Below are 25,523 nucleotides of genomic sequence, written 5' to 3' on the forward strand. Positions count from 1 at the left end.
TTAAGAATAAAGACATGGAATGGGCATCGTCCAGTTCTGGACGTTGTCGTCTACAGGGCATCATGTGGGTAACACCAGTGTTGATTGACATGCAGCAAGCAACGAATGCAGGGACCATCATTATTTTCGTATATTTTCCAACGCTTGAGCAACACCTAAGAAACATTCTTGATATTCCGCACAAACCAACTCTCATAAATCATCACATTCAACCCCAGCGCTACCCATAGGATTCCCAAAAACAGTAGCATCTGCGATCACGAACTCACGTCTACAGAGAGAAACTCGTAATCTCTGAGCCGCCCGCGCGGTCCATCTCCGGCGTCGGGGGAGGGAGGTTCTCCGTCTTCGTGCAGATCCAGCACGACGCATACATATTGACACGGTCGATGCAAGTTCCCGGGGTGCGAGCGCCGACACGCTTGGGAGAGAAGCCATGAGCCTCAAACACCTTGATGTACCAGGGGCTCAGCCCTGACGAACGCAGAAGCACGCGGCCGCCCGTCTTGAGCGCGCGGTTGAGCTTGGTGATCTGGGCAGCCGCGGCTGAGGAGTCGGGGTCGAACCAGTCCATGCTGTCCATGACGACGGCGACGGTCAGCGTGCTGGGCGCGATGCGGTTGATGACCTCGTCAATCTCATCCGTGTGGATGCGCAGGCCGTCAAAGGCGCCGGGGCGCGAGAGCTTCGCGTGGGCCTTCTCGGCGAGGTAGTCTGGGTGGCAGCGGCGGGTGAACTGGCCCGTCATGGAGACCATGTAGTACGGGTTGTTGGTGGCGATGTGGGTTTCCTCGGCGACGGGGTCGAGGGTGTCGATCATGTAGCGCCAGACAGCGTGGGAACGGGTCTTGCGAGAGATGGGGTTGGGACCCTTGACGGCATCGCTCTCGTAGTGATCGCTCTCAAACATGGCAAGTTGGTTCTTGGGGACGCCAAGAGCAGACCAGAGGAAGCTCTCCTGACTGACGACAACCGTGCTGACGAGCTTCGATAGAAGAGCGGGACGGATCTTGGTGTGCCAGATTTCGCGCTGTTCATTCAGTGTCTTGGTGGCGAGGAAGTCTTTCACAGCACCAGCGCAACCGAATATGCGGGTCAGCCATTTGAAGCAGCGGATAGCGTGGCGAGAGCCACCGGTGTCGTAGAGACCATAACCCTTGTTGTTAGTGAAGACGTGGACGTTCTTGAGCCAGTACTGGAAGGCACGGCTAGACAGGTGCGGAGACAGCTTGTTGAGGAGAAGGGTGCGGAAGTCAGGGTGCTTGCCATCGCCGAAGAGTTTCCAGAAGTCCTCATACGGGAGAGCCGTGTAAGATGCTACCTTGAGCTCGAGGAGGTGGTTCTGTGTGGGATTCAGGTCAACGGCGTGGATTCTCGCAGGGCTCTGCATGGCGTAAGAGAGAATGTTGTCACCGGCGCTAGTGATGGCCAGAACAACATCATCAGCGCCAAGCTTGAGCAGGCGCTCATCGACCTGCGAGTCCTCCCACGTGAAGGCGTAGATGTACTCGTCGTTGAACTGAGTGTGCTTTTGGAGGCGGTCGTCGTAGTAGATACGCCAATGGTGGTTCTGGTAGAAGAAGGCGGGCAGAGGAACATTTGCAGACAGGTTCTGGATAGCAGCCATGAATGCCTTGGAGCGAATCTCAGGCGCGGCCTTATCGATGGCGCGGGTCAGGGCATCCTTCTGGTTGGTGGGGTACAGGTAAGGGGAGTTGGTTGCAAGCGCGTCGATCTTCTCAATAATCTCGTGAGGAAGACTTGAGGAAGAGAAGGGCTTCTTGTGGCAACCCACCCAGATGTAGTAAGGGATGTGGCCGAGTGAAGTGTTCCGAGCGTTGATGTTGAGCATGCTACCGAACTTGTATTCGAGGTAGTCACGGCGGCCGGCCTCGAGGCCGACTCGGTCGAGATCGAACCAGGCACGCCAAAAGGTCCTCAAGAACCAGTTGACGTTGCGCCCGACGAGTCCAGCAGTGTAATTGCGGAAAGCAAAATCGATCTCGGACTGGACGTAGAAGTCCACGACTCCCATGATACCGTCGGGGGACAGAAGCGAGGTGAGCGACTCGATGACCGAGTAATAGTCGGGCTTTGAAACAGGTCAGTTACAGTGTAGACATGGCAGGTGATTCACGAGACTCACAATCATGGACAGGCTGTAGGACATGGTGATGAGATCCGCACGGCCATGCTCGGCTTGCTTCTTGGAGAAGTAGCTCATGACAGGCGAGTGAGGAGGGATGCGGTTGCTTGGAAGATCATTCTCATAATCCTCCAGGCGGAACTTTCTCGCGTCCTCGCAAACGACCTTGACATTGTTCCAGCCAAGTCGTTCGAAACGCTGTCGAGCTATCTCACAGAGAGAGGGGGAGAAGTCAACAAGGTAGACACTGGAAAAGAACTCGGGGACGTTGACGAAGGCGGACATGGCCTCAATGTTCCAGCCCGTTCCTCCACCGACCTACGGCAGAGTCAGCTAGTCACCTCGGATACCGGTGTTGCGCAGACTTACATCAACCCAGATGCGCCTCTCTTTTTCTCCCTTCTTTGAGCCCTTTGGGGCCTTCGCCTTCAGCTGAGCCGCGACAAGTGCAAGCATATCCTCTCTGCCTTGCAGGAGGGGCTTCCTGGTAGCATCATAGACGCCGGCTTGCTTCTTATAGAAGCTCTCGAGGGCGCCCTGTTGGTTGCCCTCCTTGTCGCCATCGTGCGGCTTGATGAAGCAGGAGTAGAAAAAGAGCGAGAAGGATCTCAACAGGCTGGGAGCCTCGCCGCTCTTTGTGTCGTTTTGGGGAAGAATTTTGGAAAACAGCAGGCCGCCAAGGATGACTGCGCTGAGTCCAGCAAAGGTTGTTTTGAAATCCATGTCCAGGGGCATAATGTTACCACCAAGAGAAGCCATGGTATTCTCTCATTTCTTCAGGAGCAGAGAGGGTGTGTTGAAGCAAAGCCAAAAGTCAGGACAAGTTGAATTGGCAGAAGAGAGAAGTCTAGAGAAAGAGGAAAGAGACCAGGGGCATAATATTCGTGCATTGGGAGCAACGTGAGTGATATATAACCTCCTCTCCATGGTTTTACCTATCAAATGGCCACTCGACAAGGCGCATGTATCATCTACATGGCATTGATGGTTGTAGATTGCGAGACGACACAGTATCGTCTACGCAGGCGGGGGCGTCGTAGTCTGAGAGATATGCATCACCGAAATGCTATTCTCGAGAAGTGAAGCAGATTAGACCCCCCCGGCGCAGTCTAGGACCCTGAGTGAAGCTACCCCACTAACAAGAGCAGCTCAATTGAGCCCAGCCAACCCCGCCAGCTCGTTGTCGAGCTCTAGGGTGGGTGAGGTGCATGAATGCAAGGTGGGATGCCCATGCAAGCGCAGGTGGAGCAGCCCGTGTCGACCAATGGCCAGAGCACATGGGCAAACCACCTGGATGTCAACGCTGCGTCTCGTCAACCGACCTCGTCTGAGCCAACGTGCCTTGCGCCAATCCCTTGTGAGGTCAATGGCACGGGAATCTGCGAAACACACCAGCTTGCCTCTTCCCATCTCGTGGGGTGCTTGTCCCGGTTTGAGTAGCATGGGCGATGCCGTCCCCTGATCCCAAGCGTCACAATCCCCCACGTTCCTCCTTCAGCGCTGCGGCAGCACCATCGCAGGACGTGCCACGTAGATTGTCTTTCAGAAGATTCGCGTTTATCGCGTAAACAGGAGATTTCTACCTTTCAATTGACTGGCTTGGGAGCAATTCAGGAAGCTGGACCTTGAGGAGCCCGAGATAGCTGGTGCCGGAAGCTCACATGGATGAGGCTGAGCGTGCGCCACGCACCTATCTCAATGCTGTCGTAGCTTGCCAATCGACAATGTGTGCGTCATCCGTCTGGTATCTGGACCGGACCGGGTGCGGATAATTGCTTGTTGTAGTGCTTGTGGTGCATGACCACAGCGCTGCGTATCAGCGAGGGCAAAGAGCAAGCCGTCCAGGATCGGGCGGGTAGGACACGATGCCAATAAGAGAAGGGCCCCAACGCACATGGCTCCGTTTGAGCAGCCTGGGGAAATGGAGCGTTAGAGGAGAACTTGCCATCTGTCTGAGGGGATAAATGCCCAGTGGAGCCCCTGTCGACGATCAACGGAAGAGGATCACGATGGCCTGTCCTCAATCGTAACTTCTTCCCAAATACAAGGCGCAACCCCGACTCTTCCCGACAGGACGACCATCTCAGAGATAAAGAACTGCCATCGGAACAGAGAGGCCGGTATCTTTGGCAAGTACGATTGCCGCTTTCGGTGGCATCATACTCGATGCTTTGAAGCTACGACCATGTTCATTTCCTCTTACCACGGACAGTCCAACATGGATGGCTGAAAGGCTTCAGTAGAGGAGAAAGCATAAAAGCGGATATTTTCCACAAGCAGTAATGGTTTAGGATGAAGAAGCCACTGACTTGGTCGGGTTGAAACAGTGCAGATCATGGTGAAAAGGCAAGAAGGATGAGGAGAAGTACAAAAAGAACATGGCCAGCTAATGCTGCACTGTGTGATTTATCAATGAAGCAGTTGTCTTCGCACAGTATATCCGGCCCGCGAACTTACACCTCATGGGATCATGACACCTGGAGCTCTTCAGCTACACGTTGAAGGCCAGATGCATATTTTCGGGCTTCAACGTCTTGGTTTTCCCGACTAGAACTCTCGGGACGTTGACAGCGCCCTCCGATAAAATTGAGCCTCAGCAGCACGTCGGAGACGAAACTGATCTCACAATCTTTACCTCATCAATTCACATGGTAGCTGGATGTAGAAAACAAACACACGACACCTGCAGCAATAGGCTCTTACCCCTTATTTCTAATGCGATTGCAAGATGACGGCGATCCTGGTCACTACCTCAATTGCCATCTAGCGGTCTTCCATTTGAGGTGAGAGGTTCTAACAATTTGATGTGATCATAAGTCGCACTGATACTTGATCCTTAATAGTTTGGTTCGAAGGTGTAACGTCCTATCTATATCTTGGTTCTTGATGTCTGAGAGTGCAGTAGAAGAAACCGACTATTTTTCCTGTGCTACAGCGACTACTTTACCTGTAGCTATACTCTAATCACTTTACCACCGTCGCTTCTATTGTTATCGTCGTTATCGTTATATCCGTCCTCAGTCTCGTCCTCGTCCTCATCGTCGCTGTCGCTACTATGGCTTTCGATAGGAGTGATCAAGTGCACAGGAAATATAGCCGCGCAGACACAGGAAAATTAGGCGGTCTTCAGCAGAAAGTCCCTCACCATGGCTATTGGGCGAGCCAAGAAGAGTCTGGATATGACAAAGAGCAAGTAAAGTTGAGGGTGAAGCCTCTCGCTCTGAACGAATGCCAAGAAATCAAGATCAGAAACGCATGGATAGCAAGCGACTCACCTTCACGGCGATATGGCGAAACCGATCAACCGTACGTCAGCATATCGCATCCAAATGAAGAGAACGACGTGACTTGACCCCGCATCGCAGACGCTTATCGTGTCCAGTCAGACTTTGGAGGCCGAGTTTTTTTGGCTTGAACATGCGAATGTCGTCTTCAGCACTTACACGGCCTGGGCATGCGTCAACAACCCCCGCAGTGTAACACGGGCATACAGCACAATGCCCCCGCCAGGTTCATTGACAAAGAATTCAATTTTTGCCTAGACTGGTGATTGTACACTGGCCATTCCAATTCTAAACCGTGGCGCCCCCAAATCACGTACACATGTCCTCCCCGCGCCCCCTCTCACAGCTTCCAAATAACCGGCCAAAAGCGCCGTCTTCCGTAGCTCTTCTCCCACCATTAATTCTATCGGTGGGGTTTCGCTATCAGGTAATGATTTAAACATCAACTCTCACACTCAAACGTGTCCTCCGACATCTGGTAAGATACAAGCAAGGCTACCCCGCCCCGATCAAGCCTTCCAGATGCGAGCGACAGCCTCGGTGACACCAACGTCGCTGGTCTCGAACTCGTACAGACCGAGACCGACGAGGACGGTCGCGGCGTTCAGCGCCCACATGGTGCCCTTGCGGAGCTTGGGGTACGTGCGGGTGGGGACGTAGTCGATGATGATGTTCTGGAAGCCGGTGTGGGAGTGGATGAGGATCAGGGAGCAGAGAATGGCGTCGGCCGTGGGGTTCAGGGAGCCGGCGGCGAAGGGGGTGATGGTGATGGGCACGAGGCCGGCAGCGAGGATGCGGTCGAAGCTCCAGTGGTAGGAGCCGTGGGCGGGACTCGGGGGAGGAACGGGGGCAGGGTCGTTAACTGTAGATGTCACGGGTCAGAAGCGCTTCGCGGCGGGCTCAAGGACTTTGGGGTCTTTGTCGTACCTCCACCCTGGACAACCTCTGTGGATAAACGATTAGCAGGCAGTTCTCATGTACACCAGGCGCATGCAGTTTGAGAACGTACGAGGGCCGACGGGCAGCAAATCTCTCTTGGCGGTGGTGTGGAAGGCGGCGACTCTTGTCGTGTTGTTGACGAACTCCTTCTGGACGGTAGGCTTGAGGAAGGCAGAGCGGAATGCGCCAGTCTTGGCCATCCGGGCAGCCATGGCCGTCTGCCTCAGCAGAGCAGGTCGCACAAACGAAGCCATAATGTGTATGTCGCCGAAACGGATTGCGCTAAGGCTCGTCAATTGGTATTCGGAGTGGCAAGTTGGACGTTCGTTCGTGGACTCGTTCCGTCGAGGGTTTGCTGGACTTGGAATTGGGAGAGAGAATTAGAGTGGATGATGCACTTGACCCGACACTCTCGATGATGGGATTGCCGAGGAGCTTATTTCGAGTGTGCTGTGATTGGCCAGATTCTCCCGAACGCTGGAAATGCTCCACGTGATTCGGATCGCGGGCAACGACGGGACCTCTTCGGGGGTCCATCTGAAGAATTGCGGGGATCCGGAGGAACAAAGATGCGGGCAATGTCTTATCGCGATTCCGATAAGGAAACTTTTGGCAGAGGGTCTCGTCGCGCAACGAAGAGCCAGCCGGGGTGGATGTGGATGTGTCAGTCAATTCCGGGGCGATTGCAGGTTGAACATTCGACATAGGGTCCCCACCAAGTCGGTCTCTTTCGTCCTTTTCAATGTGTTGACAAGTGAAGCGTTCAAAAGCGGCTTACACGACGAATTCGCCTGAACGATGTTGTCGTCATTGGGACCCCGCCTCCCCGAATTACGGCGGAACATCTGCAGTCGATGCGCCAGGGTACCGGCGGTGCAGTTGTTGCAGAATCAGCAAAGATGGATCACACAAAAGGTGCTCGAGAAGCGCAAGAATGCGGAACTCGACTGGGAGAACCGTGCTGAACTAATCAAGAAAGGAGAAGTTCCTCACATCTGGGATCTCTTCGAGGAGCGTGGCTTCATCAAGGACGTCGCAGGGTGAGCATCTTGGCGCCCTCTTCCCCCTCGAACCCCTCCAAGGCCGATGGCTAACCCCAGACCCAGACGTACACCACAAGTCAAAGAGCTCTTGCGAACGAAACGGATAGGCGCTTATGTCGGTGTCGACCCGACCGCCCCGTCACTCCACGTCGGCCACCTCCTGCCCTTCATGCCGCTGATGTGGATGTGGCTGCAAGGATATCCTGCGGTATCGCTGGTTGGAGGTGCGACGGGTAGAATAGGCGATCCCACGGGCCGGTTGAAGACGCGCGAGGTTATGGCGAACAGCGAAATATCAGTAAACATCACAAAGATCCACTACCAGATGAAGAAGATATGGGCCAACGTGGAAGCGCTTGCCCAGAAACATGGCATAAAGCTGGACAAATCGGCGAACAGGGCCTTGGTGAACAACAACATGTGGTGGCAGAGTCTTTCACTGTATGAAGTGATGAAGAGACTGGGGCGTTACATGCGGATAGGGCCTATGCTGACCCGCGACACGTAAGTACACACGGCCGCTCTCAATCAGCGGGGTTATTGCTAATTGGGACAATCAGCGTCAAGAACAAGATGGAAAACGGCGACGGTATGTCTCTCGCCGAGTTCATTTATCCCATGATGCAGGGCTGGGACTTTTGGCACCTCTACCAAAAGATGGGTGTCCAGATGCAGATCGGAGGCTCCGACCAGTTCGGCAACATCGTCGCCGGCATCGACGCCGTCAAGACGATCCGCGACTCCGAGGAAAACCCCCTTTTCAAGATGCCCGGCAACTGGACAGATGACCCCATCGGCTTCACAGTGCCCCTCCTCACAGACAGCTCCGGCGCCAAGTTTGGCAAGAGCGCCGGCAACGCCGTCTGGCTCGACGGCGTGAACACCAGCCCCTTCGACCTCTACGGCTACTTTGTCAGACGCTCCGACGCCGAGGTCGAGAAGCTCCTCCGCCTCTTCACCTTCATGCCCATCGAGTCGATCCAGAAGACCATGGCCGAGCACGCGGAGGACCCCTCCAAGCGCATCGCCCAGCACACCCTCGCCTTCGAGGTCGTCTTCCTCGTACACGGCGCCTCGGTCGCAGTCCGCGAACAGAACCAGCACAAGTTCATTCACGGCAAAGGCCAAGCCCCCACTGGCGAGGTCACCGAGGGCAAGCAAGTTAACCTGAACAACGCCCCGAAGATGGACATGCAGCTGCCGCACGACCTCATTTACAGACAGGGCATTGCCCGCATTCTCTACGCCGCAGGCCTGGCCTCCTCCGTCAGCGAGGGCCACCGCATCGCCAAGCAGGGCGCCGCCTACGTCGCCGCGGCCCCCGGCCAGGACATGCGCGGGCTCGTGCCGGGTAACCTGGACTGGACTCCCGTGAAGATGTGGTTCCCCGAAGACGTGCCGAAGTTCCTGATCGACGGCCGCGTCCTCATCCTCCGCAAGGGCAAGCACAACGTGCGCATCATCGAGGTCGTCACCGACTTGCAGTGGGATGAAAGCGGCAAGGAGTACCCCGGCGAGCCCTTCAAGGGCAAGACACGCAAGACGATCCAGAAGTTGCGGGAGATTGCCGAGAGGGATGGAGTAAGGTTGTCCCGCAAGGAGCTGAACCGCATGGTAGCGGAGAGGCTGGCCGAGGAGGAGACGGAGATTGCCGTTGTGAACAATCCGGACATCAGATTTCCTACGAAGAGCGAGCGCCAAAAGGTGCGGGACGAGCTGATGAAGGCCAAATAGAAAGAGTTGACTGGAGCTCTAGAAGTTACGATACCATGTACAATGCCTGTACACTGACATGTATAACACGCTAAATAAAATGTAAAAATACCATTCCCATCATGAATTCCAAATCAGATACCTCAACGATAGAACACCGTCAAATCCCCGCTCGGCACCGGCAGAGCCTTGAGCTTCTCCATAATCTCTGCATCCGTCAGGTTGTTCTCCGTGATGATCTGGTCAAACGTGTGGCACCCGTCCGTATACTTCTGCAAAGGATCCCCGCCGGCCTTGGGCCTCGCCTGCCCTGTCGCCAGCGCCGCCAGGTACTGCTTCGAGACCACATACTTGTGCGCACGGTAAAGACACCCTTTGATCACGCCAAACTGCACCAGCCGGCGCACATCTACATACCGCAGCACGTCGAACCCGGCCTCCTGGTGTCCGCGCAGCCACTCCATCACGCTCTTGCCCACGCAGAAGCTCGTCATCAGCTTGATCAGCATGAAGTTGCTGATGCGCTGCCGGGCGTGGATGCACACGTACGCCGCACACTCGTCGACGATGCCGTCGCGGTCCGCGACGAAGTCGTGGATCCCCGGCCGCGGCGCGTAGCATGACCCGAAGAAGAACATGTCCAGCAGCAGTACGGTGTCGTAGTAGAGCAGGTGGCGCAGCGCGAGCTTGGCGAGGTCCAGCGACACGTCGGCGGCCCAGGCGATGCGCCGTACGTCGTTGACGCCGTCAATGTGCGCGACCACCTTCTGCATCGTCAGGTCCCACGTCGGGTCGACGATCTCGGCGAACTTCATCTTGGCGACCGGTACGTGCCAGCCCTTTACCTGCGGCGGGGTGGCGTGGTGCGGGAAGAGCTTCATGTTGATTGTGTTGGCGTCGTCTTGCGGGGGGGCAGTGTCAGTAGACCAGCAACGACTCGCTTCGGAAGATGATATGAGCAACTCACCGACGGGAATCATGCACTCGCCGTAATTATTCAAATCCTCCTTGACAATCTCCAAGAGCGTCTCAATCGGTCTGCGCTCCCCTCCCCCGGAGCCCTCCTGGCTCAGATACTCGTTCTGCTTCTCCATCTCCTTGAACGTGACGGCGAGCCGCCGCACCACCGGCTCGTACGGCGCCTGGTCCGCGTCGACATCCAGCACGATGCCAAAGTTGAAGATGAACTCGTTGCGCTGGTACTTCTCATGCGGGATCAGCACTGGGAACCCCAGGACGGCGTACTTGCCCTCCGGGTCCTGCACCGTCATGTAGCGATTGAAGAAGGCCTTGCGCGGCATGATGTACTCCTGCATCACGTCCCAGTCGATGAGCGGCGGCTTCGTCGCGCCGGGCGCGGATGTGATGCATCCCGGCGGTGACTGAGCCACAATGTGCGGGCCTATCGAGTGGCAGACGGTCAGCGGCAAGATGTAGGTGAGGGACGTGGTTGATGAGGCTCTAGGCGATGATTTGGGTCTGAGGAGATCCATCACTTACCCTCCTTGGGCAGAAACCTTGCATAGAAAATGCCCTGAATCATTCTTGCTACATTTTCAGATGAAAAACATTCGTCGTTGTTCTCTGTAGAATCCCAGCTGTATTAGCGGGATGACCGATGAGTTGATGGAGGAAACTTAGTCTCGTTGAGGTGCAGTTTTCTGAGCTGTGTGGACTAATCGCCCCATCAGAGCTGCCTTATCCACGAATGTCACTTCAGCCATCATGCCGACCCCAAAACTAAATGATATAGCAATATCACGAATCATGTTAAGTGAATCGCACTGGATGATAATTTTATTTGTCAATGTGAAAACACGAGGAACTACTATTACAGCAATCCTCACTCCAAGCCGTCCGTGTAGAAACGTAAAGCGAACAGTCATAAACGTCGTGCCTGGTCAATTTCCTGTCTCCTCGAAAATGCCAGTACTAAGGCCCAAGGCAACTAGGTAGGGTATGTGCTTCTCCCTTTCAAAAGGCCTATCAACCATTAAAGCGTGTCCTCTTGCGACGCTCTCCTAGCCAAATGGCACGACCTCCCTGCTTTCCCCCGAATAACATGCCTCCACAGTCATTAAGAGCTGAGAAGATGCTCAATCGCACCCTGCACACTGCCGCCGCTCCTTCTTAGAGCTGCCACGTTTCTATCAAAGTCGAAAAAGCCCATGTCGTTGAGCTGGCGCAGCTGCTCAGCGTAGCGCTCTTCGGGAGGACGGTTGTCCGGGGGAGCAGGAGAGCTACCTGCGCCTGCGCCGCCTGCACCACCAAGTCCCCACATGTTCATCATCTGCTGCATCATCTCGGGGTTGATCTGGCCAAACGGAGAGGCGAAGGGGTTCGCCGGTGTCTGTCCCTGGCCTTGACCCTGACCTTGGCCCTGACCCGCGTAGGGAGGGGGGGCGAAAAGGGCAGCAAAGGGGTTGGCTGGAGGCGGGCTCGTGGTGTTGCCGCCTTGCGTACCCTGAGCATTTGCTGTAGCTCCAGCAGTGGCTCCGGCTGTGTTCTGCTCGCCCGTCGTGGTGCCTGCAGCACCGGCGGCTCCGGCTCCAGCTCCCGCGCCTTGTTGAGGAGGCGCAAATGGGCTATCAGGGCCAAACAGCGCACTGAGATCACCCAATCCTTCCATACCGCCACCCATGGGAGGCATACCAGGGAAGCCTGGGAAGCCAGCGAATGGATTGGCCTGGGCGTTTCCTTGCTGGCCAGCGGCCGCAGCTTCAGCCGGGGTGGTGTCGGTGGCGCCGGGTGCTGGGAAGGCCGTGTTGCCACCTCCTCCGGCCATGCTGCGTTGCATTCTCATTACGTTACGGAGCATGTCCGGGTTCGTCATCATCTGGCGCATAAAAGGTGACTGAATGATCTCGCGGGCATTAGGAACGTTGCGTAGATGAGGATTGCTCTGAATCATATAGTTAATGAAGTCCGGGTTGTCGAGGGCCGCATTCATCGTCTGGAGCATCGAAGGATCGGCCAGCATCTGGGCCAGCTGGTCGTCGGATGGCGGGGCGCCCATCTGAAGCGATAATATTAGCTCATGCAACGGGGTGTTGGATTGTAAGATTGGGTGGGTAAGGACTTACACCTCCATCGGCTCCGAAAGTCTCGCGGCTGGGCAGGTTGATATGACCGGCGTATCTGGCTCCTGTGAGGCCGGCGAGAAGGTTATTGGCGGTACCGGCCTGCATGTTGGTAGGAACAGCAGGAGCGGGGGGTGCGGAGGGGGAAGCGGCCGGCTGAGGCGCGGAGTTGCTGGCGGCGCTCTTGACCATGTGGATAGTGTTGTTAGGCTTGATCTTGTAGGTGGCGAGGCTATCGTCGTTCTTCATGACACGGCCAGAGTAGATGAGGCGCTGGCGCTCAACGGGAACCTTCTCAAAGTCGTCGCCGGCCAGCTTGGTCTTGAGGTCGAGCACGGTGGCCGACTCGGGCATGGTGATGACGTGGTTGCTATCCTGGCCCGTCTTCACCTTGAAGGTGACCTGGGCATCACTGGTGCCCTCTGCGTTGTCGGCCATGGCCTTGTCCAGTGTCGATGCTGCGTAGATGAAGCTTGTGTGTTGTTGGATGTATGCTAGGTATTTCGAGTTCGGGGTATCGCGAATGCAATGACGATGTGGCTGCTCGTGGGTGAGCAAGTCGCGGAGAGGTAGAGAGGCAAAGAAAAGGGTGGAAGAAAGATGAGAGGAAGGATGGCCAACGGAGAAGGAGCTGTTGGGATCTCGGAGAATAGACAGCAAGGTGGGTAGACGAGGTACGTGAAGCCGGACAGAGGTAGAGGTAGGAGGAAGAGGATCAGTTATTAGGCAGTCAAAGGTAGGTGGCCGGACGGTCGGTAGCTGCGGTCGCAGATTGGACGTCAGTGGTTGGTGACGGTGGATTGGACACTTGCACTCGCAGTGTGGGCTGGAGCCGAAGAGGGGCAACACTGGTCCAGTGGACAGTGGGCGCTGTGCGGCGCAGCGTTCGCCAGTGGGAAGCTCACGAATTGGGTGCTCCTTGCCGCACCACGCTAACGCTTGTGGGGCGGGAGTGCCAGGGTTGGCTCGGTCAGGGTTCCAGTGCGACAGGTGCATTCGGGTGGGCCAATGGCGCTGTGGTTCCGCGATCTGGACCGTCTGCTGCTGCTGCTGTTCCCGTCCATCCGCTGTCCGCGTTGCAGCAACACACAGACTCGACTGAGGGACTGTGAACATACCATTTTCTTTATCTCTTCCATGCTTACCCGTTGGAGGCTTTGCATTGCAGATCAGCCCGAACAGAACTCTTGCAACTCGTCAGTCGCATCTGTCAATGGTCATTGAGTTTGTCGCAATAGGGTCCCCGGATTCGCTACCACGATACCTCTACTCAGGTACCTTATCCAGGGTCGAACAGGCAGGCAGTGAACACCCCTAGCTCCAACTAAAAGCAGCCTAAGGGTGCTTCAGAGTCATCGCTTCCATCGTCATCCATGGCCTTCCACATCGATTTTGTATTCAATTTGATGGTCACGTAAGAATGCCATCTGATGCCAAATATCACCAGCATGTGGCCACGTTTTTTATTCTTCCTCTGATCTAACTGAGGTATCTCAAGCGAATTAACCTGGGAAGCTGGTTCTTGACCAACGTCTCGTGAACTACAGCACCCAACTGACATTCATTTTATCTGTCCATAACAGCACTGTTCCGACACGTCGTGTGCGAATCTCAATCCCATCAACAGCATGCCGTGACACACTAGCCACGAATCCATCACCGTCGTCGCCACACGCCACGGCAGGTGCAGTAGCTGGATATGACGCCAACACAACAGCGGAAACGTGGCGGGGAGGGCAGCCGGCGAGCAACATCAGTGTGGCTCGAGCCCCAGCTTTCTCCCCCGGAATTCAGACACCGACCCACCGATTATGCCTCGGCTCTCCTCCCCCTCGGCGTCTCTGAGACCGTCCGTCTGGGGTAGCAACCAGCTGGGTATAAGCTCCGAGAGATTGCACTAAATCACATCTAAAGCTTTGAACTTCATTGAATTCTTCCTCCGCAGACATCTCCAGCTCATCCGGTTATCTCTTAAGTGAAACTTCAACTTCGTATACCGCCAATTCCAAGTTTCAATTGAATCTCCCTCCATTCCCTGTGCCCTTTAGTAGGCGATCTAGACAGCCAACATCCATCACAATGCGCGGCATCCAAATTAGGGAATATGTCAAGGTACGCTCACCGACGCAGACACGGCTCACATGAATAATCGAGAAAACTCACACGCTCGATTCAACAGTCTCCCAAGGAGCTCCGTGTAACAGAACTCCCGGAGCCTGTCCCCAAGAAGGACGATGAATACCTCATCCAAGTCCACGCCACCGCCGCGAACTTCTTCGACATCCTCCAGATCCAAGGCAAATACCAAACCCAGCCCCGTAAGCCACCCTGCCGTCTCATGCATAAACCTCCCATCTCACACCCAACCCAGCATTTCCGTGGACCTCCGGCTGCGAATTCGCCGGCACGGTCCTAAAAGCCCCGGCCAAGGCCAAATTCCCCGTCGGCGCCCGCGTCTTCGGCGCAACACAAGGCGCCTTCGCCGAGAAGTGCGTCGCCCGCGAGAAGGAGCTCCTCCCCGTCCCGGACGGCTGGTCCTTCCAGGAAGCCGCCGGCCTCTTCATCACCGCCCCGACCTCCTACGGCGCCCTCGTCGTCCGCGCCGGCATCAAGCCCGGCGACATCGTCCTCGTCCATGCTGCCGCCGGCGGCGTCGGCCTGGCCGCCGTCCAGGTCGCAAAGGCCTTCGGCGCCACCGTCATCGCCACCGCCTCCACCCCGCGCAAGCTCGACGTCGCCAAGTCTTTCGGCGCCGACCACGTCGTCGACTACCGCGATCCCGAGTGGCCCGCGCAGGTGAAGAAGCTCACCCCCGGCGGGCGCGGTGTCGACATTGTCTACGACCCCGTTGGCATGGTCGACGCCAGCACAAAGTGTACCGCGTGGAACGGCCGCATCCTCATCATCGGTTTCGCGGCTGGCAAGATCGAAAAGGTCGCTATGAACAAGGTTCTCTTGAAGAACATCAGTCTTGTGGGCATCTTCTGGGGCCAATACGCCGTGAGGGAGAAGGAGACTGTGGTCAAGGTCTGGGAGGGAATCATGAAGCTCGTCGCCGAGGGCAAGCTGCGCGGCACAGAATTCACAGACGAAGAGTTCGTTGGACTCGACCGTATTCCGGATGCCTTGATAGCGTTGGGTAGCAGAGGCACGTGGGGCAAGGTCGTCGTGAAGGTTCCCCAGGACGGCCAGAGTAAGTTGTAGAGCGGCGAGCGGACAATTGCAACAACGCGGGATATTACAGACTTTTAGAAATCAACTTGGGTACCTTTGCACTTGTGGTATATTCTCTTGTTTAGGCTTCTACTGATTGGAAGCTGGCGTACGCCCCCTCTATCTCTTTGTGTTCATGCATTCGTAATCATCCCTTCCCATATGTCCGATTCGCAACCCGAAAACAAGCGAACAAATATTGCCGCCCTCTCTATGCACTTCCCGTCACCTGGGTCAAACTCCAAAACTTCTGCAGTACGTCCTTATCCACATTGATGGCCCACTCCTGCTCGAATTGCTGTTCGCCTCCTGAGCGCTGGACCACATCTTGAAGGCGCTCCTTGACAAAGTACATGGCGTTGACCGTGTGAATGGGGTCTTTTTGGGTCCATTCCGTCTCCTTCAGGCTTTTCGGCGTCTCATAATCATTGGGCTCCATCTCTGACCAAATCAGAGAGTCGGTCCCATCCGTCAAGCCGTCCTGAAGTTCGGAAATGGTGCCTGTCCATAGTGTGAAGTAGTCCTGAAGCTTGGCCAGAGCCAAGTTCTGCATGGGTTGAGGAAGTTCCAGGAGACGCGTCAGAGCTAGAAGGGACAACTTCTGTCGCTCAAGATGATCAACACCATCGAGATGGAAAAACCACTCCCCGCTCAGCCAGGCCCAGACATGTTCCACGGGCCCAAACGATGACAGCATCGTGACGAAGAGCGCCGGGTCGGCAATAATCAGTCGAGAAAGGATCGCAAAGTAGTCGCGCTCTGTTATGGTGCTCAGCTTGCTAACCTTCTTGTTCGGTCCAGTGGTTTGGTTGGCCTCCCAGGCATTGTGAAGGTTCTCCAAGATCTTTTTGAGGAATCCAGTCTCCAGCATATCTTGGATAATGACCGACGTGCCATTGGCTCCGCCCAGCTCAGACGCAGCACGAATCATATATTCGATGCAGACCGTGCCCTGTCGAACCTGTTCCCGACTCTTGGAGTCGAGGACCCCGGATAAAGCCTGCAAAAATGGCCGTCGCAGTCTGTCCTCGAGGACCGCCTGCGTACCCAAAAGGATATAAGACTCAACGACCGAAAGGGCTACTGCTGCGGTCTCAGTCTGGTACTCCAGAAGAGGCAGGGAAAGCTCTGCTATGCTCATAATGTCAGCAGAGACAGGAGGGTTGCTCTGCATCAAAACCGAGTTCCACAGATCTAGAACTTCGTCAATCAAATATGTGTGGAGATCAGAGCCATTCTTTGCAGCCTCTGACAATAGAGGGACCATCAAGTGCTGATATCTCTGAGAATCACTGCCCATAGACATGACTAAGGCGGCGAAGATGGCAATGATGGCTTGCTTGATCATGTACTCCTCTGTTCCAGAGTTCTCCCAGATGCTTGGAAGACTAGACATGATGAAATCTCCAAACTGGGAAACATGATGCTCCAGTCTCGTCACCAGAATGCGCATGGACTCCAAAACAGCCAGCTTCGTCTCGTCGATGTCAACATTCTGAAGCAGTTGAAGAAGCTCATTCAGTACATCGGCGGCATAAGGGAGGAAAGCTTCCGCGCTGAAAGCAAGCTCATCCACGATCCATCGAAGTTGACGCGCGGCGGTAATACGAACGACGACATCGTTTGTAGCATCGGAAGGATTAAGGAAATGACGGAACATTTCGTAGATTAGTGGTCTGCTACCATCAGCGATTTTGACAGTGACCCATTGGCTGACCATGATCGCGATTCGGCGGCGGAGGACTTTGTAAAGAGGTCCTTGCTGCTGGGCATCCTGAACAACAGTAGAAACCAGTAAGGCATCAAAGTCGAAGTGATTGGCAACGTTCGGTGCGGCCAAGCCCAAAGCAGTATACACTGCCTCCTTGGTAGCGATATCTGCTTGTGGGTTTGTCGCAGTCTCAAAGTAGGAAAGGAGGGGGGGTATCATGAGTTGCTTGAAGTTGACGAGAAGGTCCAAGAAGAGTTTCTCGGCACAGGGGCGCACCTCCCATTCGTATGCATTGCCTTCACTCTGCTCTTGTTGCTCCCATTCCTCTGGCTCTTCTTCCCAGGCGTCCAGATCCGCTTTCCGGAAAACAAAGAGATGTGTGATGATAATGTTTGCCATTTGAACCACGAAGTCGTCCTTGAGAAGCTCCTGCTTAATGAGGGCCACAGCATCGTTCTCGTCCTTCTTGGCCTCTGTGCTCTTGTACTTGAAGGTTTGCTTTGGGTAGAACGCTATCCTCAAACATGATCTCATCAAGAGCAGGGCTCTAAGCGCGAGCCTCTCCAGCAAGGGGCCCTCCACCTTGGACTTTGACTCTGATTGTCCAGAGTCACCGGATGACTGGCGAATTCCCCCTGACTTCTCGAAGACTTCGGCGAATTTGGCAACCAGGTCCCAGTATGCGTGTACAAGGGGTAGAGAGTTAGGAAGAACAGCGAAGCTGGCAGGGTGTGACTCGGACATGTCGATGTGAAGCTTGGTAAACTGCAAGAGGTGCTTTCCCACGGTATCTTGGTAAGGGGCCGGTACGTGAGAGTCGTGGCTCACAAAACCGAGGAACTGGCCGAAATGGTTTTGTGACACAGTCCAAAACTGCTGAACCGTCTTGTCATTATGTGGTGACTCGTAGCCAACAACGAGCAGGCGGCGCAGTATCTTGAGAGAAATCAGGCTGATGAGCATGGCCAAGTCGGCCTCATCTTCGTCGCCACGTCCTTTTGTGAGGAATCCCATCCAGACTGCCGACTTCTCCGTGTAAACTTCTCCAAGCAAGTACACAATTTCAGGAGTGACGGATTGGAGTGCCGTTTGCGATCTCCGCAGACGAGCAGTGCCCAGTTCCTTGACAACGCGGAGCAGGATCTGCAGAGAACCGTGCAAATGTTGTTGATTGCCATCCTTGGAGCCTCTGACAAGACCAATAATGTTGGACAGGGCATCCGGCCAGTGTTGAGGGTAGTCAATTCTAATGACCTTGGCGGTAACCAAAGAGTTGTGCAGCGACAGGCCCTTCTCCTCCTCTTCCAGTGTACCCTGGAACAAGCGTTGTCGAATGAGGTTCTTTTCCTCGGGATCCAAGCCGCCTTTGATATTTGAGAGCAGACGCCAGCACTTGTCGATGCCGTTCTTGAGCTGGATCACGGCCAGGAATCGGATGTCGAAGGGAAGGGACTTGTCCAGGAAGATGGTCTGCGGTAAGGAACATTAGCTTATGGTGCCAAGTCAGAGAAGCTAATTGGGGAAGCTACTTACCTGCAAGGAGGAGAAATAACCCTTCTCGGTTTCCCACGATGTGAGCTGTTGGCCAGCGGCCTGTCTACGGGCATAGTCGGTCGAGGTCGCAGACTCGAGGGCTCTGCAGAGCTCCTGCAGGCTGAGAGGGTTGGCATCGCCGGGCACCTCAATAGCGAAGCTCATCGTTGCGGTCTTCCTGGTGAGCGACCAAGACGTCGGTACCGGTTTTGTTGGTCCCAAAGAGGTCGACGTAATGACGTTCGAATCGGAAGGAGGCTCTCGTATGGAAAAGGCGGCGGGGAGGCGGTAGGAAATTTAGGCACGCCAGGCGTTATCGCCTGTGGCGGGGCAACTCACTAACTGGCGCGTTGGGACACTCTCACAGTTAGGTTCCGGGTTGGCACAGGGCGCCCATCGCGGGGTAGTGGGGCGCTGAAGAAACGGTGCACTGTGCAAATGGAAACGGCAAGCAGCCCAGGATCACCACACCTCAAAAGGGAAAGAAGGACGACGTGAGGCAAATCTGCGCGCTTTACTTTGCTTGCCTAAGGTAGGTAGGTGCCTGGGGTAGTTATAAACTTGGGTACATACCTTACAGGTACAAAAAGAAGGTTTCTTCGGCTGATATTGCATGGAATTTCCTGTCCTACCGTCGCTGACTTCCAGAAGCAGCATTTCGAGCATGGGCCTAGCTGCTTGAGCATGGGCGGGAGGAAGCATGTGCCACACTACCTCTTCAACTGCATCTTGCATCACCTACCTTACCTTTTCTGTGCCTTCAAACCCTCGCCAAGCAGCTCGTCGAGGTCAGAACAGTTTGCTCTTCGGCTGATATCCGGCCGCATTGTCAGACACTACCCCCTCTTGCGCATTCCCTGATACAGAACGTTTGTTGCGATTTGTTAAGCATGTATTTCTCAAATGACTATGAAGAGCAAACTCCTAATTGTTTTTGTTTCTGTGGTATATATAGGCACGCCATAACTCCTCTTCCTGTCGGGTTTGAAATATCAGACTGTAGCAATCGCAAAAAGCTTGGATTGCTCGACGTTGACAAAAACCGCTTTTTCCTTCATGAAACAAACATTGAACATGACAAATCGAAGAAAATATAACACAACATGTGGAAATCTCCCCTTCTTTCGTAGTCGCCAAGCCGACCTTCTCTCAGACTTGAAATGTTCCAGTCAAGCCCGTACTCCAGTGAAGCATTTCGTCCGCGGTCCGTGGTTCGGAAAAAGCGAACATACTAGGCTCTTCCGCATTCCCCGAAGATGTCATGTCGTTGATGAAGGCATCTAGACACGGGTCAAAGTGCGGGACCATGTTACGGTGGCTCGTGGCGTCCATGTCTCTCAGCAAGTCATTCACCTCGTTACCAATGTTCTTCGCAATGGGCCACATCTCTCCGGCAACCTTCAAGACGCCCAACAGGAGGTCAAGCTTCTCTCGCAAGGCGGGCGACTGGACTGCCCCATACATCTTTGCGTCGAGTAGGGGCAGCGCAGCCCCTCGTAGTCCGATTATGCAAGCCGGACTGTACTTGGCTGGAGGCAGCGAAAAGTTGAACAAGCCGATGGTTGAAAGTCCTGCTTGGAGCGCTGTCGAGCACTCGAGCCACTGGTATGGCGCAGTGTGAGATACTGGATTCCGAGACGGTGGTGACTCGCGTGTCTTGAAGAGCGGACCAAGACTCAAGAGATCTCGGATACCGAGATCCAAGGCTCCGAGGGGCAGCTGCATTCTTATCCTCAAACTGAAACCATTACGTCAGGAGCCTGGACCAGAAGCAGATAGGGGTCAGTCACATACCTGTGAGCGTAGGCCATTGCATGGAAGAGAATCATATCTACAGCGCCACCAGAATCGACCAACTGTTGCTTCCACTTGGGCAAACTGATCAGCCATCCGACCAGTCTGGAATCGGCTCGGTCGACGGTATTTGCTAATAATTCACGAGGCAGCGTAGACATTGGGAGAATCAACTCCCCACAAAGCCGGCAGAGGTCGATCAAGTAAGTCCACGAGGAATAGCTTCTATCGTCCATGGGATCCCTGGCGTCGTACTGTGCCAGAGATATGGGTTGTGGTATTTCCTTTTCGCAGTCAGCTTCGCGTACCAGAGAAAGGTAACAGTCCACTTACTCCTGACTGATACTCCCATTCTTCGCAAGGCAGTCCCGTGGTTGCCACGACCCCAAGGAGGGTGAAACTCGGCAAGCCCTCGCGCATCGCTCGCATGTTGCCATGAAAATAGAGTGCCCAATATGTTCTGCGGAAGCTTTCGGCCATGGATAGATCTGGCTCGGCATCTGCAAATGCCCTCTCGTGCATTCCAAGGTCAAGTGCCATCTGAACCGCCGCATCCATCCAGCCGTTGCTTAAATCCACTCGGTTCTCTCCAAAGGCCGCCACGCTTAGGACGAGAAGCCCCTGGACCGTCCAAGGAGTCATTGGGAGCCCTCCGCTAGCCAGACTGAACGCTTTCTCTCTCAACTCTTCCGAAGAGATGGCTCTAGAAAAGAGAGATCCCACATAGGTGATGCAGCTGGCGAGGAAGTGAAAGGACTTAGGGTCAGACCGGATATGGCTTAGGAGCTGGGGCTTGGGTAGAAGCCACGAGTGTGTGTCGTGGAAGTTGGTGAAATAGAGGTCGAACAAGAATGAAGTTGGCGAGGCCGTCCTAGGGTCGGGGAATTGTGCCTTGTTCAGCGCCCAACCTCCCGGTAGCCTGTCGACTACGTTGATGGGAAAGTCAAAGTTGGCCAGTTCTGGAGAGGGAAATGATGTCGCGGTCTCCGATGGAGCTGAAGGGGGTCCAATGGGATCGTTGATAAGGCTTCGCTTTTTGGGATCTCGAATGCCTCTCCTGGACTTGGCATAGTAACACGTCTTTTCCTCTAAGCGGCATCGAAGGCAAGCAGGCAAAGCTGAGTCGCACTTGACATGCTTGGACCTGCATGGAACACAGGCCAATGATGCTCGAATGGTGGCCTTGGACCTCGTAGCGCCGGCACGCGGTTGGAAATCCGTCATGCCACTGGCTGACCCCGGGCTGGATGTCGTCTCGGATTCCATCTTGTGTACCGCGAGTCTGGCCACAGCTTGTTCTTCGTAGGTAAGATCAAAGAAAGAAGAAGTTGATTGTTCTGGAGCGTTCGATGGCCTCGTGATGATTAGAAGTCGAGCGGCGAGGGTTGGCGTTGTTTATGTAACTCGTAGGATGATGAAGACGACGGCAGGTGCGTCGTGGAGCACTCTCAACCCTGGTCAACTCGGCCGGATGCCTCAATGTTACGTTTTCCCATTAAACGGTTCTGGCAGGTAAGCAATGCAGTGACGCAAGAGCAAAACGGGCAAAGGTGTGAGTGCCTGAGTAAAGTCGGTATGAGCAGCACCGACTGCTGCGGGAGGCCCATGTCCGCCGCCACTCCGCACATGTTGAGAGCCTGGTCAGGCATTATTCCCTCGCCTGTATGGGGTTTGAAGGACGAAATGGCGTGGATATGAGTCTTTGAGCCATAGAGTGAAAAATAGAAGCAGCTTGGTAAGCTTCTGTCGAGGGTCCGTATCGGGGCTGGGTTACGTCGAGGCTGGTCCAACAACACCACCACGCTCCGGTTGATTGGACAAATAACGTTAGGATGTACACCTGGTTGAAACGGGTCTTAGTTATCCTGCACGTGTAGCACTTGCTAATCAGCCTGCTGCACGTTGCCTAGGCTGAGCCTTCCCGCTTTTCCCGTCAGCCCTAAGAGCTGGCTCAAAGTCATGTCTAGCCGAGTAGTGGATTCCGATTCATTCTCCGAGACGCTGGAGCGCGTGAAACTTCTATGGCACCCAAAATTCACGATATTGTGTTCAAGAAGGATTGGCTTGAAACGGCCAACAACCGTTTGATACATGATGGATGTAGGAACGGGGAAATTTGCGTGATACCAGGGAGAACCCAACTTTGGGACGGACTTCCCGTGCTGTCAGCTGGCGCAGACGCCTGGCAGAGCTCCGAACCTCCTCGGGGGCTGTAATCAGAGCATTCCCTGCTGCCAGGCTTGCTCGCTCATGATCCAAATTGTGACTGAGTAACGTTACCACATCGTGAGAATTCCATGAAGCAAACATGCGCCACGATTCAGCCAAGGGTATCGCTTAAGTCCGATAGCTAGATCAACCATCATGCTCAAAAAGCGGGATAATGAAGATTCCAGAGCAAAGGGCGGGGACCAAAGAACGCCACGCTTCTGCACCGGAAGACAGGTCGTACGAGCCGGCACAGCCATAACAGCTCTTTTGCAAAGCCATCCCGACTTTTGGGACCGGGGGAAGGGGTTTCGACATAAGCTTGACTTAGATTCTCATCTTGATGACCGGGCAATGGCCAATCAGGGGGACGAGTAGATGTGATCTGGGCTGCGGTCAGTTCTTAAAGTCAGCAACGTATTGGTGGTTGCGTAGAGGGTGCTTCCTGTCTGGGTGTAGCTGCAGGCTCTGGCATGCCGGTAGGTCAAGGTAGCGAATCGTCGTTCGAGTATCGCTTGGAGTACATAGGCCCGACAAGCAGCGGTGACGATAGAGACAAGAAGAAGGGAACCAGCATCAGAATGGGGACTGGCGCGCGCGGCCATATCCGAAGCAGGGAGCGTAGAGGGCGCTGGAGGTCGCGTTGAGTTCGTCCCAAGCAATCAGTGTTGACGCTTCCCGCCGGGATGAGGCCGGGACCTCGCTTGTCGAGGTGACACACCATCTGAGGTAAGCTGGTTCACCCGCAGTGTTGATGCAGAGTGCAATGCATGACAGATATGGTTTGTAAGATGGTCGCCGACGTCCCCAAAAGTAGTTCTGACGCCGTGACTATGATGTGGTAATATTAAGGTCGGGCAAGCCACAGGAGGGGACCTGCAGGGCGGACGGAGGTTTGGTCGGTATTCAGACTCGAATGTCGGGGTCTTTGATAACGGAAAGTCAGTGGAGAGCCGATGGAGGCACTCGTACCCGCCGCAACGTGGAGATCTTTGCAGAGAGCAGTACCTTAGGTGCAAAGGGTGGCCCGGGCGCCCCGGTACGTCAGATGCTCCGCCGGCCGACATTTCGGCCCAGGCCACCGCCTGTCCCCCAGCATTGTTGCCCGCGGCAGTGGAATGGCCTACTGCGAGTCGCTCGCTGGAACGGCGGACCTCGGCTCATTTTCCGACACCCATCCAACTTCCCATCCCCCCGTCGTCTTCGACAACCTGGGCAAGAGGTGTGATGCTCAGCAATTTGCATCTCGCCTGCACATTCCACCGCCCAATGCCGCCCAGATGACATCGACCAACTTTGCGCAAGCGCAGCAGCGCCTGGCAGCCCGACGACAAGCCCGCGAAGCAGAGAACGCCGCCCGAATCGCCGCGCAACACGAATCATCACGAGCACGCGCCCAGATTGACCGGCTGCCCTTCCCCTTTAGCCGACTCGGATCAGCATGGGACGCCATCTCCTCCCAGGACGGCACGCGTCCGGCCTTCAGAGTCGGACAGGTCGACGCCGAACTATTAGACGACGAGTTGCTGGAGCTCCTGCGCGGTCAGGTTGGTGATGCGCTCAAATACTTTGCCGGCGGCCACCTGAAAGACGACTGGTCAGCTGAGATTCTCTTGGCACTGCGCGCGGTGCTATTCAAGCTCACCGTGTGGGATAACGATGCGACCTATGGTGCAGCGTTGCAGAACCTGAAATATACCGACGCGCGCAAGGACGGCTCTGTTTTGGTGGCGCCCTCCAGATGGCAAAAGTCCCTCTACGGACTGGCGACTGTCTTTGGAAGATACGGCTGGGACAAATGGGAGAACTGGCTGCTGGAGCATGACGAAGGATACGGTGATCCCAATCCACGCCTCCAGCGACTGTCGCGCATTACATCGAGAATCACCACCATACACGCGGGAGCAGCCTTCGTCTCCTTCCTGGTTTTCCTCCTGCAGGGGAGATATCGCACCCTCTTGGATAGAGTACTACGTATGCGCCTCGCCCCACCAACAAGCCAGGTGAGCCGTGAGGTGTCTTTCGAATACCTCAATCGGCAACTCGTCTGGCATGCCTTCACCGAGTTTCTTTTGTTTGTTCTCCCACTTATCGGCATCAATCGATGGAGGAGATGGATATCACGAACGTGGCGCAAGACAAAATCAATCATGACGACTAGCGGAGACGAAGAAAAGTCGGCCAACGGAGAGTACGGCTTTCTGCCGGAGCGCACTTGCGCCATCTGCTACCAAGACCAGAACGCTCTGGCAACTACGGAGACCGAGATCATGGCGGCTGCGGCCTCGAGCGGTGTCATTGGATCGGCCCAAACAGATATTACGAACCCATACGAGACTATTCCTTGCGGTTGCATATACTGCTTCGTCTGTCTCGCGACCCGGCTGGAGCGAGAGGAGGGCGAGGGTTGGACTTGTCTCAGGTGTGGTGAGCTGGTCAAAGAATGCAAACCCTGGAGTGGTGATGTTTTGGAGCCACCGAAGAAATCGCCGACGTCCAAGGTTGTGGCCTTTTCAGAAGACTCAAAGGATGCTGAAGTTGAGGCCGAGGTTGAGGGTGAAGAAAAGGATGACGACCGCAACGAAGTTGACTTTGTGGACGTGCCCAAAGAGAAACAATATTCTACGGATTCAGAGGAGACCGAGGACTCAGAGGGGTTCGAGGAGACCATGGACAATGACGAGGACTAAGAGGGACTCTGTACAACAACATCATGACGTTCGGCCTTTTTGATGGGCTCTTGCATCTAGATTACCACCTAGATCTACGCGCCGTGGGTAAACCGGCACTTGTTTCCACAGAGGGAGTTGAGGCGATTGTAAGAAGCATGCATATTTACGATAATATTTGGGAATACAA

General features: G+C 55.0%; 9 protein-coding genes across 9 annotated transcripts; 3 read left to right on the forward strand and 6 right to left on the reverse strand.

Moving 5' to 3' along the window:
- Positions 1-271: 271 nt before the first annotated feature.
- Positions 272-2,905, reverse strand: COL26b_002597 (uncharacterized protein; the record flags this gene model as incomplete). The annotated part of the gene is made up of 3 exons (XM_053175512.1): positions 272-2,092; positions 2,147-2,464; positions 2,516-2,905. 3 exons carry the CDS (start codon positions 2,903-2,905, stop codon positions 272-274), a joined length of 2,529 nt encoding a protein of 842 aa, XP_053040516.1.
- Positions 2,906-5,939: 3,034 nt separating this feature from the next.
- Positions 5,940-6,623, reverse strand: COL26b_002598 (uncharacterized protein; the record flags this gene model as incomplete). Its single annotated transcript, XM_053175513.1, has 2 exons — positions 5,940-6,292; positions 6,440-6,623. The coding sequence occupies 2 exons, from the start codon at positions 6,621-6,623 to the stop codon at positions 5,940-5,942; spliced, it is 537 nt and encodes a 178-aa protein (XP_053040517.1).
- Positions 6,624-7,167: 544 nt separating this feature from the next.
- Positions 7,168-9,146, forward strand: COL26b_002599 (uncharacterized protein; the record flags this gene model as incomplete). Its single annotated transcript, XM_053175514.1, has 3 exons — positions 7,168-7,409; positions 7,476-7,916; positions 7,973-9,146. 3 exons carry the CDS (start codon positions 7,168-7,170, stop codon positions 9,144-9,146), a joined length of 1,857 nt encoding a protein of 618 aa, XP_053040518.1.
- Positions 9,147-9,268: 122 nt separating this feature from the next.
- Positions 9,269-10,668, reverse strand: COL26b_002600 (uncharacterized protein; the record flags this gene model as incomplete). The annotated part of the gene is made up of 3 exons (XM_053175515.1): positions 9,269-10,026; positions 10,093-10,527; positions 10,626-10,668. 3 exons carry the CDS (start codon positions 10,666-10,668, stop codon positions 9,269-9,271), a joined length of 1,236 nt encoding a protein of 411 aa, XP_053040519.1.
- A 534-nt stretch (positions 10,669-11,202) lies between these two features.
- Positions 11,203-12,643, reverse strand: COL26b_002601 (uncharacterized protein; the record flags this gene model as incomplete). The annotated part of the gene is made up of 2 exons (XM_053175516.1): positions 11,203-12,141; positions 12,209-12,643. 2 exons carry the CDS (start codon positions 12,641-12,643, stop codon positions 11,203-11,205), a joined length of 1,374 nt encoding a protein of 457 aa, XP_053040520.1.
- A 1,641-nt stretch (positions 12,644-14,284) lies between these two features.
- COL26b_002602 (uncharacterized protein) lies at positions 14,285-15,409 on the forward strand (the record flags this gene model as incomplete). The annotated part of the gene is made up of 3 exons (XM_053175517.1): positions 14,285-14,317; positions 14,385-14,523; positions 14,577-15,409. The coding sequence occupies 3 exons, from the start codon at positions 14,285-14,287 to the stop codon at positions 15,407-15,409; spliced, it is 1,005 nt and encodes a 334-aa protein (XP_053040521.1).
- A 220-nt stretch (positions 15,410-15,629) lies between these two features.
- Positions 15,630-18,827, reverse strand: COL26b_002603 (uncharacterized protein; the record flags this gene model as incomplete). The annotated part of the gene is made up of 2 exons (XM_053175518.1): positions 15,630-18,599; positions 18,663-18,827. 2 exons carry the CDS (start codon positions 18,825-18,827, stop codon positions 15,630-15,632), a joined length of 3,135 nt encoding a protein of 1,044 aa, XP_053040522.1.
- A 984-nt stretch (positions 18,828-19,811) lies between these two features.
- COL26b_002604 (uncharacterized protein) lies at positions 19,812-20,617 on the reverse strand (the record flags this gene model as incomplete). Its single annotated transcript, XM_053175519.1, has 2 exons — positions 19,812-20,400; positions 20,457-20,617. The coding sequence occupies 2 exons, from the start codon at positions 20,615-20,617 to the stop codon at positions 19,812-19,814; spliced, it is 750 nt and encodes a 249-aa protein (XP_053040523.1).
- Positions 20,618-23,782: 3,165 nt separating this feature from the next.
- Positions 23,783-25,354, forward strand: PEX2 (peroxisome assembly protein (Peroxin-2); the record flags this gene model as incomplete). Its single annotated transcript, XM_053175520.1, has 2 exons — positions 23,783-24,631; positions 24,668-25,354. 2 exons carry the CDS (start codon positions 23,783-23,785, stop codon positions 25,352-25,354), a joined length of 1,536 nt encoding a protein of 511 aa, XP_053040524.1.
- Between the last annotated feature and the right edge of the window lie 169 nt (positions 25,355-25,523).

Source organism: Colletotrichum chrysophilum (genome assembly GCF_026319265.1).
Source record: "Colletotrichum chrysophilum strain AFK26 chromosome Unknown scaffold_13, whole genome shotgun sequence".
Classification (NCBI taxonomy): domain Eukaryota; kingdom Fungi; phylum Ascomycota; class Sordariomycetes; order Glomerellales; family Glomerellaceae; genus Colletotrichum; species Colletotrichum chrysophilum.